We start from the raw sequence: 15,471 nt of genomic DNA, 5'->3' as shown, positions 1-15,471 counted from the left end.
CGCTTGACACCCTCCGCCTTTTATAACCTGCACATTGGGCTCCAAACGTGACCTCTGGACCTCAGATGCTCTACCGTAGGGCAAGGGTGGGGAACCTATGTCTTGAGGCCATCTTATCTGGCCCCCGATATTTTCGGGGGACCTAGTGAAGATGGGGTCTGTTTTTAAAAGGTGGCCACCTTCAATATAGGCCTGAAGTGCAGGGGGAAATCCTGGTTTATGTTCATTCATAGTATGGCCCTTGGAGGACTTTATTATATTCAAAATGGCAAACAGGCCTGTTCAAACAGTTAAGCACCTGGCACCTGGCCTGGTCTGGCCTACCGCTCCACCCCTCTCCCCAGTAGATATAGCCCCTCTGAGCTCCAGCAGGGATATGACTTTCGCACGCCACTACCGGGGCACTCCTTCAGCCAAGCTGTCCTGTCCTCTCCTGGACTGTATTTATTATTTCATCACTATTATTTACAACTTTTTACATTGTTTTTGGTCGTTGTCTTGCACTTTAATGTCCGTCTTGTTAAATGTCAGTCCTGTGATAGAAAAGTTTGTGCTGTCTATACAGTCCTTGTTCTTTTTGTAATGAAGTATCATTGTGCCAATATTTGATGCCAATTCTTCCTAACGTGTTATTCTGTCTAAGTTCAATGACAGACAGTCTATGTCCTGTGTTTGTCCATGTCTTTGTATAGTACAGAAGAGAAACGCAATTTCAATTTCCTTGTAAGACCTGTGCATATGAAGGAAACTGCCAATAAAGTTGACTTGACTTGACTTGGTTGTGGTTGTAGTTGTTATGTAATTTTTGAAAACTGGCATGTGGGGGTAATTATTCTTAGTTGTCGATGCACTGTTGTGATGGCGTAATGGTCAGCTTGCACACTGCAACATCTGACTGGATATAAAAATATTCAAGTACTATTCACTTATTCACTAATATTCAGGTGTGATTTGCATATCTGTTGAAAGCCTATGAAATGTCTTCAGATATTTTAATTCCTTCATTTTCATCTACTTCTTAGGCCTGTGGTTGGTGGTTTCACTTCCCCTTGGTTATTTTTTTTTATAGTTTTCATTGTCATTTTAAAAATAATTCCCACAAAAGGAACCTGATAATAACATGTATTTCAAGCATAGTATATCAAAGAATCTATATCACATTGTTCATATTTTATCCAAAAAGATACTGTACATTATTTTTCTTAAAAAAAACATTTGTTTAAAAATCTCACAAGCCTTTTATTTACAGACTTTGTATGTATGAAGTGATCAGTGTCACACAAAATCAAAGTGGAAAATAACCCTTCTTGGAAAAACTGAAGTTGGAAACATTTCACAGAGTTTCTCATAGTTTTAGAAGACAGAGTCAGTGCAGTAAGTGGAAAACAAATGATACTTGGCATCATGGACAGAGGTCGATAATGATTCATTAAAATACTTTCTAACATAAAATCATGTAAACATCCACATATTGACTAATGCCATTTTAAAAAAGACAAAAATGCTGAAAACATAATCCTTTTTCTCTTGTTGATCCCTTGTGGCGAGTTTTGCTACACCGTTGAAAAGCCTGTTAGCAAGGCACCTGCTACCACCAAGCAGAAAGCTAGTCCAAGGACCAGGTAGTTTTGTAAACCCTAAAGACGAAAAGAGACGATGAAATAAAGGTAGGAGGCAAATTGAATTGTCAGAGCAAAAAATAAATAAATCATGTTCTCACCTTCACCTCCTTAAATACCAATACCCCCCATCCAGCTGCAATAAGACCAGGGACCTTTCAAACAAAACGTCACAAGTAAGCAGGAGTTATTCTGTATGTTCTACAAAGGTGCATGTATGCATGCATGCACACACACACACACACACACACACACACACACACACACACACACACACACACACACACACACACACACACACACACACACACACACACACACACACACAGAGTTTGTCCAATGTGTAACGTGCAAATGCTAACTTGGTGGCTATTAAAGGCATATTACTTACTGTGGTGATGATGGGGAAACTAACCACAGGACTCAGGTAGTGATTAGCCAAAAACCAGCAACATGTAGCCACTCCCCACATAACGCCTGAGGCAAACCCTAAATGGCAAAGACAACATGATTTATTGTTGTAGAGTGTGCTCACTATGTACTGTGTGTGTGTGCATGTGGGTGTGTGTGAGTCAGTCACTATGGCATTTAAAATCTACCAGTCACCAGTCAACATTTTACCAGTCAACTCATATAACAGGCTAATAATAATAATAATAATAATACTAATAATAATTTATTTGTTACACCACTAATCAGTGGCACATTTTTGTGAACATTGAAATGTACCCAACTAACCACTTGGTTTTTATAGCGCACATCAGCACACAGACCTATGATGCAGTGAAGTGACAGCAGAAGTACCTGGTAGAATGGCTTTTGAGAACACTTTGGGTTTGTTCTTCATTGCTGCACAGTAGAGGAGGAAGTAGACTGTGCTGGTGAGAAAGATTCCACTAAACTGAGCAAACACATAATCCAGATCTGGAAGGGGACCACAGTCAAATGTTTATCACTCATACAATATATTCGGACAAAAAGTGTAAACGTACTTAATTCTACATACGCTCATTTAAAAATAAAAAAAGTTCCTCAATGCAAGTTGTCATTACCAAATTGACTGGCTCCATGGAATGGGCTGTCTGGATCGTCTGCATGGGCTTTCATGTAAAGTACAGGGATGAACGAGGAGCCATACAGCGTGCCTGCCACAACAGCCATAGCGGAGCCCCTACAAGAGAATAAAGAAAATGATGTAGAGTAGAGTAGAGTAGAGTAAGGTGTCTAGCAGCATACATAAATACATAACAACATAATGCACATTATTGCACAACATTTAAAACACATTTAAGACATGCTTGCGTACATTCAGCCAGTAGAGGCAGATAATAACATGCACTTAGTTGTCATTGGGGGGTATTAGTCTATTTTATTTTTTTTAATACAAAGGGGGGCATTGGCAGGTTTATGATGAGGTCAAGGGGGCGTTTGTTCAAAGAAGGTTGAGAACCACTGATTTAAACCTTTATACACATTAATTAAAACAAATTAAGATGTTAAGAATGGTACATACACTAATCTTTTAGTACTTGGTCTGAGTCGGTCCACCCAAGAATCGTCTGAGGTAACTGCATCATCTGAATTATTTGCCTACAAAGAAGGAATACAAGAAATAAAGACAAACACACGGCAAAACTAATTTTTGCGGTCCAGTCACCTATACAATCTCTTGCGGCGTGTTCTTCTCAGTTGTTCAGTTAAATAGCTGGATGGCCCTGGGGACAAAGGACTTACGCAGCCTGTCAGTCTTGCAGGGACTGGCGAGGAATCTGTGGCTGAACAGACTTCGCTGGTTGGCAAAGACTGAGTGCAAGGGGTGATGGTATAGATGGTACTGATATTGTCAGTATTCTGAAAATATAGGACACATAAAAAGCACTTAATCTCAATATTTACTTGGTAGATTGTAACACCCATTAAGAAAATAATTGCCTGCCAACGTAATAATCCTTATGTCCGTAGGAAATTACTATATTGGTGGGAAGGTTGATAAGTGTTCTTGTTAAATTTTGTCACATTTTGCCTTATGAGTGTAATAATTTCACTGCATTAGTGGCGTGTTATTATACTCTTTTTTATTACTTTATTGCAAGTTTATTCAAGTCATCATCTTCTGATCATTTGTAGATTTGCAGACATTTTCTTTTTCTTTTTTGTGTATATAAAGTGATAACATAAAAGGTGACAGTTGCGCAAACAGATAGGCCTATGTGTAGGGGGAAATTAGGTGAGGGGAAAAAAAGGCCAGAGGTAGAAGGAAGTGTAAGTTTGTGTGTGTGTGTGTGTGTGTGTGTGTGTGTGTGTGTGTGTGGTTATAGGTAGATGCTCTTTTTGTATCAATCCGTTTCCCTAAAGTACGTATCTTGTTATTTTGTTTATTATAGTGTTTGGGTATAGTTTGTACCATTTATGTAGTTGATTTCTGGAGTTTAAGGCACGTTTTTCCACATTTAAAATATTTTCTATTGTGTTATGCCATTTGTCCAGGTCCGATGCTTTTGTTTGTTTCGATCCTTTTGTTATTTGTTTTATTGCGGCAATACTTAGAATATTGAATAACTTGTGATTTGTTGTAGTGATTTCTCTTGGCAGATTTATGCCTAATAAGTTCTCTACAGTAAAAACTTGTTTAATTCCAAATATGTATTTTACCACTCTTTCAAATCCCTCCCAAAATCCTTTCAGTACTGGGCATATGAAAAATGTGACTATGGTTTGCTTTTTGTTCACCACAATTCCTCCAGCAGCCTGTCCCTATTTGCATTCCCCTACATCTGTCTGGTGTAATGAAAGATCTGTGCTGTAGTTTCCATGCAAATTCATTCCAGTATTTTGAGCATGTAGTTCTGATGTTTCTTTTTATTGAGTCCATCCAGACTTCCATTGTAATGTCGATATTTAATTCTTCTTCCCATTTATGTTTTACTTCAGATTTAACGCAAGTAAATTTTTGTACTATCTTGTATATTTTTGAAAGTTTACTTTTTAATGTAAATCTGTTTTCCTTCAAATATTGTATCAATACGTTTTCCATTTGTCTGGTGGGTGTTCCTTAATATAACTTCTTATTTGTAGGTACTTAAAGAAATATGTTTCATCCATATTAAGCTTAAAAGGCAATATTTTAATTTGATTCAGCTACTTGATTGTTAAAAATGTGTGCATATGTTATGAGGCCTTTAGCAGCCCAGTGATTCAAAATTGTATCCATTTTATTTGGTGGGAAGTCAGGATCATGTGCCATCTCTTTAGATATACTAGATTAACTTTTATTTTCAGTTTTCTACAAGCTCGTTTCCAATTCCTCATTGTATTGAAAATACAAAAGTTACGTCCTGAATAGTTGTTTTATGCTTTACTTTCTAGGAAAGGTAATGTCCCTAAAGATATGTCACACACTTCTTTTTCAATATTGATCCATTTAGTTTCCTGTTTTTTATTAATCCATTTCTATATTGTTTAAATTTGTGTTGCATAAAAATAGTTTTCTAGGTTTGGCTCCGCAAAGCCCCCTTCTTCTCTCTGTTGAGTTAGTGACTGCAACTTAATTCTGTGCTTTCTGTCATTCCATATAACATTTGTAATGATTTTGTTCCATACTTTGAACTGTGTTTCCAGAATTACCAGTGGTAGGGCCTGAAACAAAAATAAAAAACTGCTTTATTTTATGTTCCAATACACCATAATTAATCTCATACAGGTCTCTCAAATTATTACTAATATTAATGCCCAGGTATTTTATTTTTTGTGTATATTTAAACTTAAAAAGTGTTTTTCAATTCTTGTTGAATTTCTTTACCGATCATCAATGCTTCACATTTACTTTCATTTAACTTACATCCAGAAAATTTACTAAATTCTTGAATTTCTTTTTTTAATTCTTGGAATGATTCTGTAGGATTTTGCAAGTAAAGTAACATCATCTGCATATAAAGCTAGTTTGTGTAAATCTTTCCCAATTTGAATCCCTTTTCTATTTGTATTTTGTCTTATAGCTACAGCTAATACTTCGATGTAAATAGCAAACGAAAGTGGGGATAGTGGATCTCCTTGTCTGGTGCCTCTTTGTATTTTAATTGTTCTCGAGATTGTACCATTTGTTTTTATCCTGGACGTTGGATTATTATATATTGCCTTTAGCCATAAACAAAAAAACTGTATCTAAACCTATTTTATTAAATACCTCAAACATAAATTTCCAGCTGACGAGGTCAAAAGCTTTTTCCGCATCAAGTGTAATCAAAACCATATCCTCATTTTGCGTTTGGGCATAATCAATGATGTTTAGCGTCCTTCTAATATTAAAATGTAAGACTTCTCAACTCAATGTAATCATTTCCTGTCAATGTCAATGCCAATAAGGCAACAGTTATTACGTTGGCAGGAAACTATTGCGCTGAGCGGGCTATTACGTCTGAACAGCACACTTTTTTATTACGTTGGCCAGAAGTTATAACGTTGGATCAATAAAGCTTAACCTCTTAAGCTTCGGGGCTATTTTGAGGTTCTAAGATTTTGCACAACGTCTACTTAAATGGTTCCTGTGTCTGCAGACTTTGACCTATCATGAAGTGGCTGGCACCATTTCATAGTAGAGACTCTGTAGAATACCCAGGAAGTGACAGAAAGATTGTGATTTACTGCCAAGGACTTACAGGGGTTAGAACATCATTTTTATGAAATGCGGTCAGTAAGACCCCCTGGAAATTACTACAGTTCAGCAGTTTAGCTGATACATTTGGCATTTGGAAACAAATTTAAGACTTATTCACAGGTCTACTGAAGCTGTTTGTCAAAGGGGAACTTGTTACAGCTATATATGACCTTTCCCAAGACAATTATGTGTGGATATACACATGCGTTTTGCCAAGTGTCTTTTTGTAATTTTTTTAGTTGGTCAAAATGCACCCCCCATATAAGGTCTTACTGTACACGCATACCTCCTGAGGTGTTATACAGTCATCTTCCGTGGTTGGATATGCATTTTGGGTAGTATTACAGAGATGTTGCTGTACAGTACTGTACGGTACTGTACACTATGTACAGTAAAAACATGGGAAGAAAGGGGTATCGAGCAGATTTGAGATTCCTCTGTCCCTATTTGGAATACAGAAGAGCTATATGACTCATTTGAAAACATGGACTATCATTCAGTCTTTGAATTGAGTTTCTAGCTCTTGCTTTGAGGGAGCTGCAGTCATTCAAAGCAAATGAGCCAACACGAAGCTGCGTAAAACAGGACATGCCCACTTCTCTTCTAAGGCTTGTCTTTCAGGGTAGGAATGTCACAGAGCAACTCCAGTGGTGCCCATGTAATCAGCAGTCTGGGGATCATGTGGAATACCATTGATCATATGAAAAATATGGAGGTGTAGGCAAAGACAGCACAATTCCTGAGGGGAAAAAACATTATTGTTTTTTTCAAAATAAAGTGGTTTAGTTTGAGTGGAGTTGTACACTTCCAAAGAATACACTTCCATAAACCTTGGATTGTAACAGACATTTTGAGACCATGCTGATAAGGATATGTTCATGTTTGGATGTCCACTCATCCTAGGAAGGTAGGGAGACATCAGGCGGGGGGTGCTTGAGGGGGTCAAATTTGAAAGGTGACATTGTGTAATAAATTGATAATAATGCACATACACTATGTACAAACCTCTGTTAAGTAGTGCTGAATGTATTCCTGAGGGTGTAAGCTTTCCTATGATACAGTCAATCCGGAAAGTATTCACAGCGCTTCACTTTTTTCATTTTATCTTACAGCCTTATTCCAAATGCTACAAATGAATCTCTGTTGTCAAAATCCTACACAAATTATTCCATTATGATCATGTGAAAAACAAGTTGTCTTTACAGTTTTGAAAATGTATGAAAAATAAAAAACAAAGAAATCATTTTTACAAAAGTATTCACAGCCTTTGCTTAAAGGGGTATGCCACTATTTTGGGGCTTAATACAGTTAAAGTCGTTGGCTGGGGTTTATAAAGGTGGCAAAGTGTCTTATTTTTCACGTTAAGCGTTGTCTTGCTTTAAGACAAGTTAAAAGAGCTACACGGATACATTGACTTTCACTAGCTTAGCGACATATTCCCTCTTTTAACTTGTCTTAAAGCAAGACAACGGCTTACATGAAAAAATAAGACACTTCACCACCTTTATAAACCCCAGCCAACGACTTTAACTGTATTAAGCCCCAAAATAGTGGCATACCCCTTTAATACTTTGTAGAACCACCTTTGGCAGCAACTACATTCATTTTTCCATTTCGAAATGAAAAGGGATTAAAAGGGAGGTCATCGGTGTGTGTTTCAATCTTTCAGTACATTGAAATTGTACATTTTGAGTCTGCACCTTGCTAAAATAGATGGGTGTGAGTTTTGAATGAAATCCTATGGAGAGTATCATGATCTGCTTCTGTAGTCACAGTGCATGTTGACATGCATGCTTCTTTAGGTGTAATTCAGATTTCCAATGTTGACGGCATCCATACCATCCATCGCCAAACTATGTCAGTCCCACAACCATGCTTGTCTAGCCAGATGATGCACTTTTTGTGTAAAACTCACTTGTTTACCACCACACATGCTTGACACCATCTAAAGCAAATTTGTTTACAGTCCCAGGAAAAAGTTTGTACACCCTTTGAAATTTCTTACATTTTTGTCAAAATTGATCATAAAACATGGTCGAATCTTCCCGGAAATCTCAAGAGGGAACAATCAGAGTCTGCTTTAATTAATTCCACCCAAACATTTACATGTTATCATATTTTTATTGGTCATAAGGCCATAGTAGTCACAGGAGAGCAGGTCATAAATAAGTACACCCTTGCATTAAGTAGGTTTTAACCCTCAGTTAGTTGCAATATCATCAACCAGACTTGTCCTGTAGTTGCAGATCAGATTAACAAAACAATCTGTTTGTATCTTGTCTCCCTCTTCTTTAGAGAACTGCCTCTCGTCAGCAAGGTTTGTGGCGTGTCTGGAGTGCATAGCTTTCTTGACTTCATGCCATATAATCTCAATTGTTTTTGTCAGGCTTTGACTGGGCTATTTTCAGAATGTGTATTTTCATTAATATGAAGCCATTCTAAAGTCGATTTGCTTCTAAAGTATGGTTGTTGTCACATTTCAGGACCCATACTCTTGTGTGCTTCAACTGTGTGACAGACTTCCTCACGTTTTTTTTCTGTAAAATATCACAATAAACTTGAGTTCATTGTTCCACTGATAATAGCAAACTGTCAAGGGCCTGAGGCAGCAAGGTAGCCACATATAATGATGCTCCCGCCACCATACTCAGAAGATGTAACCAAGAATAGCTAAAAATGGGATTCATTCTGCCAATCTAAAATGAATGGGGTTTCTGTCCAAAAAAATATTGCTGCACCTTTGAGGTTTGCGAAAAAGCATTTATATGCTTCATAGAATTACTGCAAAATATTCTGTAGACCAACGTTGAAACCAAAGTTGAATTGTTCAGGGGAAAACACACAATGTGTGGTTTGGAGGAGAAGTGGAGAACCACATCTTCACCAAAACACCATCTCCCCCTTTGAGTATGGTGGCGGCGGGAGCATCATTATATGCGGCTACCTTGCTGCCTCGGGCCCTTTTCAGTTTGCTATTATCAGTGGAACAATGAACTCAGAAGTTTATTGTGATATTTTACAGAAAAAGTGAGGTAGTCTGTCACACAGTTGAAGCACACAGGAGGAAGGGTGCTGAAATATGACAACAACCCATACTTTAGAAGCAAATCGACTTTAGAATGGCTTCATAATAATGAAATACACATTCTGGAATAGCCCAGTCAAAGCCCTGACAAAAAAACAATTGAGATTATATGGCATGAAGTCAAGAAAGCTATGCACTCCAGACGCCCACAAACCTTTGCTGACGAGAGGCAGTTTTCTAAAGAAGAGGGAGACCAGATACATCCAGATTGTTTTGTTAATCTGATCTGCAACTACAGGAAACATCTGGTTGAGGTTATTGCAACTAACTTAGGGTTAAAACCTATTGAATGCAAGGGTGTACTTACTTATGCCTTGCTGTCCTGTGAATGTTTACATCTTATGGCCAATGAAAATATGAAAACTTGTAAATGTTTGGGTTGAATTAATTAAAGCAGACTCTGGTTGTTCCTTCTTGCGATTTCCGGGAAGATCAGACCATGTTTTATGACCAATTTTGACAGAAAGGTAAGAAATTTCAAAGGGTGTACAAACTTTTTCTTGGGACTGTATCTTGGTCTGAAGAGAGATGAACAGACCAAGGATATGGATCACTGGAACCATGTCGTGTGGTCTGATGAGACCAAGATAGACAAATTTTCTTTAGATGGTGTTAAGCATGTGTGGTGGTAAACAAGTGAATTTTACCAAAAAAGTGCATCATCAGGCTAGTCAAGCATGGTAGTGGGACTGACATCGTCTGGGGATGTATGAATGCCGTCAAAATTGGAAATCTGAATTACATCTAAAGAAGCATGCATGTCAACATGCACTGTGACTACAGAAGCAGATCATGATACTCTCCATTTGATTTCATTCAAAACTCACACCCATCTATTTTAGCCAGGTGCAGACTCAAAATGTACAATTTCAATGTACTGAAAGGTTGAAACACACACCGATGACCTCCCTTTTAATCCCTTTTCATTTCGAAATAAAAAAATGAATGTAGTTGCTGCCAAAGGTGGTTCTACAAAGTATTAAGCAAAGGCTGTGAATACTTTTGTAAAAATTATTTATTTGTTTTTTATTTTTATAAATTTTCAAAACTGTCAAGACAACTTGTTTTTCACATGGTCATAATGGAATAATTTGTGTAGGATTTTGACAACAGATATTCATTTGTAGCATTTGGAGTAAGGCTGTAAGATAATAAAATGTGAAAAAAATGAAGCGCTGTGAAAACTTTCCGGATTGACTGTATATAATGTTCCTGGGTTTATTACACCACCTGGATTACAAACAATTGCGGAATGAAGATCAAGTTGAAGATAAAAGTCATTAGACCCGGTACAGGGCCGTCCGAAGCTTAAGTGGTTAAAATATAACATGAAAGCTAAGCCAAAAATGAAATACAGGTCAGAGGGCTTACATTTTGTATGAGTAAAGGAGCCTCCTCTTCTACTCTCTGAACATCACTCTTCACAAAGAAAAACACAATGGCGCTGAAAACAACAGACACAAAAAAATAATGGTACACACATAATATATAAGTGGATATATATTATATTATATTACATTATATTATATTTATATTATATTACCTGACAAAGCACAACGCAGCCCCACAGTAGTTTAACACAGGCTGTCCTACAGTTTCTGCTTCGATGCCAAACCAGCCAAACCTGTGGGCACACACATGATAAATCCTGACATAATGGCACACAAGACAATCACATGCATCTCATCCATTTATAATCAGAAGAATATGTGTGTACTGTAAATGGGCACACTTGCACACACAAACACGTTCAGGCATGCACGCACACAGGCACGTACATGTTCTCTCTCTCTCTCACACACACACACACACACACACACACACACACACACACACACACACACACACACACACACACACACACACACACACACACACACACACACACACACACACACACACACACACCTTGAACTGGCCCAGCCCATGAGTAAATTAAAGGAGGCCCAGATCAGGAGTCCTAGCCCCAGGCCAATGGTCTTCACAATCGGCACCACCGTTATATTTCCTGAAACAGATTACTGAGTATCAATACACAACCCAATCCAAGTGGAGCCACATGGCCATGACAAGTAGGCTACATGGAGATGATATCATGATCAGGTAGTGGTCAACACCACGCAACATGTGATCTAAATGATGAACGATAACAAAAACACATGAATAGAATACAAAGCATGTATTGTAATTGTATACAGTGCAATGGTATTTAAAGAACATGTCAGGCCAATACACATTGACCACTTAGCATTCTCACCTGTGGCCCATATGGCTCCGCCCACCATAGCCAAGGGCCAAAATTTCGGGCTGTCAAGAATGATGTTCACGATAAGAGACACCGTCCATATAGCAGCACAGAGAACCCACTGGAAAAACATACCTAAACATACGCGTGCACACACACACACACACACACACACACACACACACACACACACACACACGCGCACACACACACACACACACACACACACCATGAACTGCATTGTGGCAACCAGGCATGGGCAGTATTGCTATTACATCTAATTGAAATACATTTTGAAATACAAAATAATATTTTGTATTTGTATTTCATGTAAGCTAGATACATGTATTTGAATTTTGTATCAAATAACTTCTCAAATATTTTGACTGTACTACTCAACTACAAAATACTTTCATCTAAGGAATGTTATTACAAGATATGAACACAAGATGGTGCTGCAGATTAAAAAGTACATGATTGGCCCTAGCCTTGACTGCACAAGAAATATAATCCAATTGAGGGTGAGTTAGCTGCAGAACACTGTACTTTGGTCATACTAGTAAATATTAGTCGTTTATTATTTTGCATATTCATGAAAGGAACGAATTTGGGAATAGGAAGTACGGTTTCAATCAGCAGTACAGTACCTACAGTACCAATACCTACTCTGGCCACCATCCTATAGGGAGCACAGTTTCAATGAGCAGTATAGTTGCAATACCTACTCTGGCCACCATTCTATAGGGAGCACAGTTTCAATTAGTTGTATAGTTGCAATACCTACTCTGGCCACCATCGTATAATGAAAAGTGAAAGCGAAAGTGAAAGCCCATTGGGAAACTCCAACTCCCATTGTCATTGTGACACAGCACTCCACAGCACACAAGTGAACACTGCACACTGCACACAACGAAATTGCATTTATGCCTCACACGTGCAAGGGGGCAGCCCTCAGTGGCGCCCCATGGGGAGCAGTGCGGTGGGACAGTACCATGCTCAGGGTACCTCAGTCATGGAGGAGGATGGGGGAGAGCACTGGTTGATTACTCCCCCCACCAACCTGGCGGGTCGGGAGTTGAACCGGCAACCTCTGGGATGCAAGTCTGACGCCCTAACCGCTCACCCATGACTGCCCGCTCACCCATGACTGCCTTTAATGCATAATGCGCATAATGCACATAATGCACCTTTAAAGGGACACTGTGCAGGAAATGGTCAAAAAAGGTACTGCAACTATGCTGCTCATTGAAACTGGGCTGCCTATTGACAAATTTGATCTTTGCATGAAAGTTTACTAAATAATAAACACATATTTTCTAGTATGGTCCAAGTACAGTCATTTTTGCAGCTAAAATTGGCTATTTCTGGAAATTCAAAATGGCGGACCATGGAGAAGATCCCCCTTTTCATGTATGAAAAGTGCAATTTTCCAGTCATAATGAATACTTAGAATTTGATGGTGGTGGTAAATATTCATGAAAAAGGCAACATTAGTAAATGGGCAGCATGAATTCTGGAAATAAACAACAAAAAATCTCACACAGTGTCCCTTTAAAAAAATAATAATCTTATGGCACTGACATGTTAATTGACATATTAAGTTAAGATTGAAGGATGACCAGTTGAGAGATCTCATTTGCAGGCCTCATAAACCAGCCCCATCATCGCCAACGTTGGAATGAGAAGCTGTTTCAAAAATTAGTTATGATGACATAGCCAACAGTATATCTCCCTTTTATAGTATTATTCAACTTATTGGTCTTGTGCTTGTATGTCATCTTCAGTACGTTTTGCAGAAGTTGTATGTAGGTCTATGTAGCCTATGATATCGCTGCAACACATTCATTTCCCCACTGTGGGATGATAAATTCCTAGGTGTACACATCTCCGCTGATCTCTCCTGGTCGACTAACACCAAGGCTCTGGTAAAAAAAGGCCCAGCAGCGATTGCACTTCCTCAGAGTACTTAAGAAAGAACAGTTAGACTCAAGCTTGCTGGTGACCTTTTACCGTTCCACCATAGAGAGCCTGCTGACCTACGCAGTGTCAGTGTGGCACTCAAGTTGCACTGAGGCTGACAGGAAGAGACTGCAGAGAGTGACCAAAACAGCACAAAAAAATCATAGGCTGCCCCCTGCCTCCCATACCCACCATTTACAACTCACACTGCGTAAGTAGAGCCAGGAGTATCATTAAAGATCCCACACTTCCTGGCTTTCATCTCTTCACACTGTTGCCCTCTGGCAGGCGCTACAAGGCATTGCCAGCCAGAACCAATAGGATGAAGAACAGCTTCTTCCCCAAAGCTGTTACAACAATGAACACACACTTACTGGACAATGTTCATATATAAAGGACTGTGCACTTCGTAGGGAAGCTAAAATCTCAGTATACTTTGTATACTGACAATAAAGGCTTTCTATTTCTATTTCTATTTTATTCTATAAAGGGCATAGGCCTACTTTACATACTTACTTACAGCAGGGCCTGATTCTTCCTTGTTTGAGCTTTTTTGTTTTCTCATCATTTCATTTCTCAGAATTGAATTGTTCAATGAATTTCATTGTGTAAATCAAATTGGTAGTTTTTGTACACAATGATTTTTGTGGTAGTCCTATTTTGTTGTGTATTTTGTAAGTTGAAAATACAAAATACTGTATTTCGATATTAGATATGTTGTTACAGTTATGTTGCCTATTTTGTATCTTATTTGTAGGCTAGGACCATCATTTTTGCTGGGTAGGCCTATTTTGTATTTTGTATTGTAAATACATTTAACTGTTTATTTGCCCATCCCTGGTGGCAACGTTAATAAGCTCGGAGTGAGTTAAGGCAAATGTTACCATCCCCGGTGTCTATCTTCTTTACCGGGACGAAGTTGCTTCCGTAGAACACCACAGCCACAGCGCACGAAACAAAACCATAGGTAAGTTCGGTCGCACTTGAGCCATTACTGGTTCCATTCCCACCAAGAGGAGAAAGTGCCAACTTGATCCCCATCGAGTCAGCTCCGGACAGCTCCTGCAAATGTCCACCTAAGAACAGACAAGCAGTGCACTCGAGAATAAACAGTTGCATAACAATAACAGTAGAAGGCAGCTAAAGGACAACAATGAAACGAAGACCAAAGCCTACCTTGGTTCATTTCAGCCGCCGCCTTTGCTGTCCACAGAATGGAGACAGCGAGAAGGACTGCGCGATGATCCATTGCTTTGCGTGTAGAACTATCAAGTGCGTTCTCCGCGATCGTTATGGCGTTATTCACCAGACATCCTGTTGAACTATTCTCCCCCTAAATACCAATTCAGCTGTTGTGGTGTGGTGTAGAAGCGGTTTTACTTGTCCTGTCATACTTCCGCGTTCAGTAGCCTATATCAGCTGACAGAGATCACATGATAGAAAGAATAGTAAACTCAAAACTTGGCTAAGAATTCAGACAGGCACAGGACCAGGTCACATAATTTTATGGGCCTTAATCCTTCAGCAGTGTGAATAGTGGCTGAACAATTTCAAGTCCCATGAAGTCCCACCCTGTAAAATTGACATTCAGGTAAAATCTTTAGCCTACGTTTTCCAACCAGACAGGGTATCTTGCTGCTTTGACCAGGGATGTCAAACTCAAATCTGGTTCACGTCGTGGGGTCATTTTATTTGGCCCGCCAGATAATTTCAAATGTGTAGCCTATTAGCCTATACACATAGGCCTACATAATATTAATTTGACAAAATTGTGTGACAAAGGAATATGAGTGGTCCCAGGCCGGTGTAAAATCAAATCACCCAGCCTTTTATGGCATAGCCTGGTAGGCCTACTACAATATGTGAGTGTTTGTTTGTGAAATTTGCCTCTGAGTTTTGCATGCACAAT

At 38.8% G+C, this 15,471-nt stretch overlaps 1 protein-coding gene across 2 annotated transcripts; it reads right to left on the bottom strand.

Annotated features, from left to right (window-relative positions):
* Positions 1-1,108: 1,108 nt before the first annotated feature.
* On the bottom strand, positions 1,109-14,957 carry tmem144a (transmembrane protein 144a). Of its 2 annotated transcripts, XM_063218267.1 has the most exons (13): positions 14,739-14,957; positions 14,447-14,638; positions 11,616-11,738; positions 11,267-11,366; positions 10,902-10,982; positions 10,730-10,802; positions 3,354-3,470; positions 3,133-3,209; positions 2,672-2,790; positions 2,424-2,543; positions 2,011-2,108; positions 1,721-1,774; positions 1,109-1,637 (listed from the first exon to the last, which is right to left on the bottom strand). In XM_063218267.1, the coding sequence occupies exons 1-13, from the start codon at positions 14,809-14,811 to the stop codon at positions 1,554-1,556; spliced, it is 1,311 nt and encodes a 436-aa protein (XP_063074337.1). In that variant the 5' UTR covers positions 14,812-14,957; the 3' UTR covers positions 1,109-1,553. The 2 variants fall into 2 exon arrangements, with proteins under 2 accessions (XP_063074337.1, XP_063074338.1); XM_063218268.1 differs by lacking the exon at positions 3,354-3,470.
* Between the last annotated feature and the right edge of the window lie 514 nt (positions 14,958-15,471).

The sequence above is a fragment of the Engraulis encrasicolus genome, chromosome 16 (assembly GCF_034702125.1).
Source record: "Engraulis encrasicolus isolate BLACKSEA-1 chromosome 16, IST_EnEncr_1.0, whole genome shotgun sequence".
Classification (NCBI taxonomy): domain Eukaryota; kingdom Metazoa; phylum Chordata; class Actinopteri; order Clupeiformes; family Engraulidae; genus Engraulis; species Engraulis encrasicolus.
This window is presented reverse-complemented; position numbering and strand designations above follow the sequence as displayed.

Bases quoted from the DNA above. Each gene is read 5' to 3' on its own strand.
- tmem144a (XM_063218267.1), bottom strand. From the start codon at position 14,811: ATGGATCATCGCGCAGTCCTTCTCGCTGTCTCCATTCTGTGGACAGCA. The intron at 2,109-2,423 runs GTACTTCTGCTG...TTTGCCATTTAG, and splicing joins CTCAAAAGCCATTCTACCAG to GGTTTGCCTCAGGCGTTATG. The intron at 1,638-1,720 runs GTGAGAACATGA...TTTCGTCTTTAG, and splicing joins TGGTATTTAAGGAGGTGAAG to GGTTTACAAAACTACCTGGT.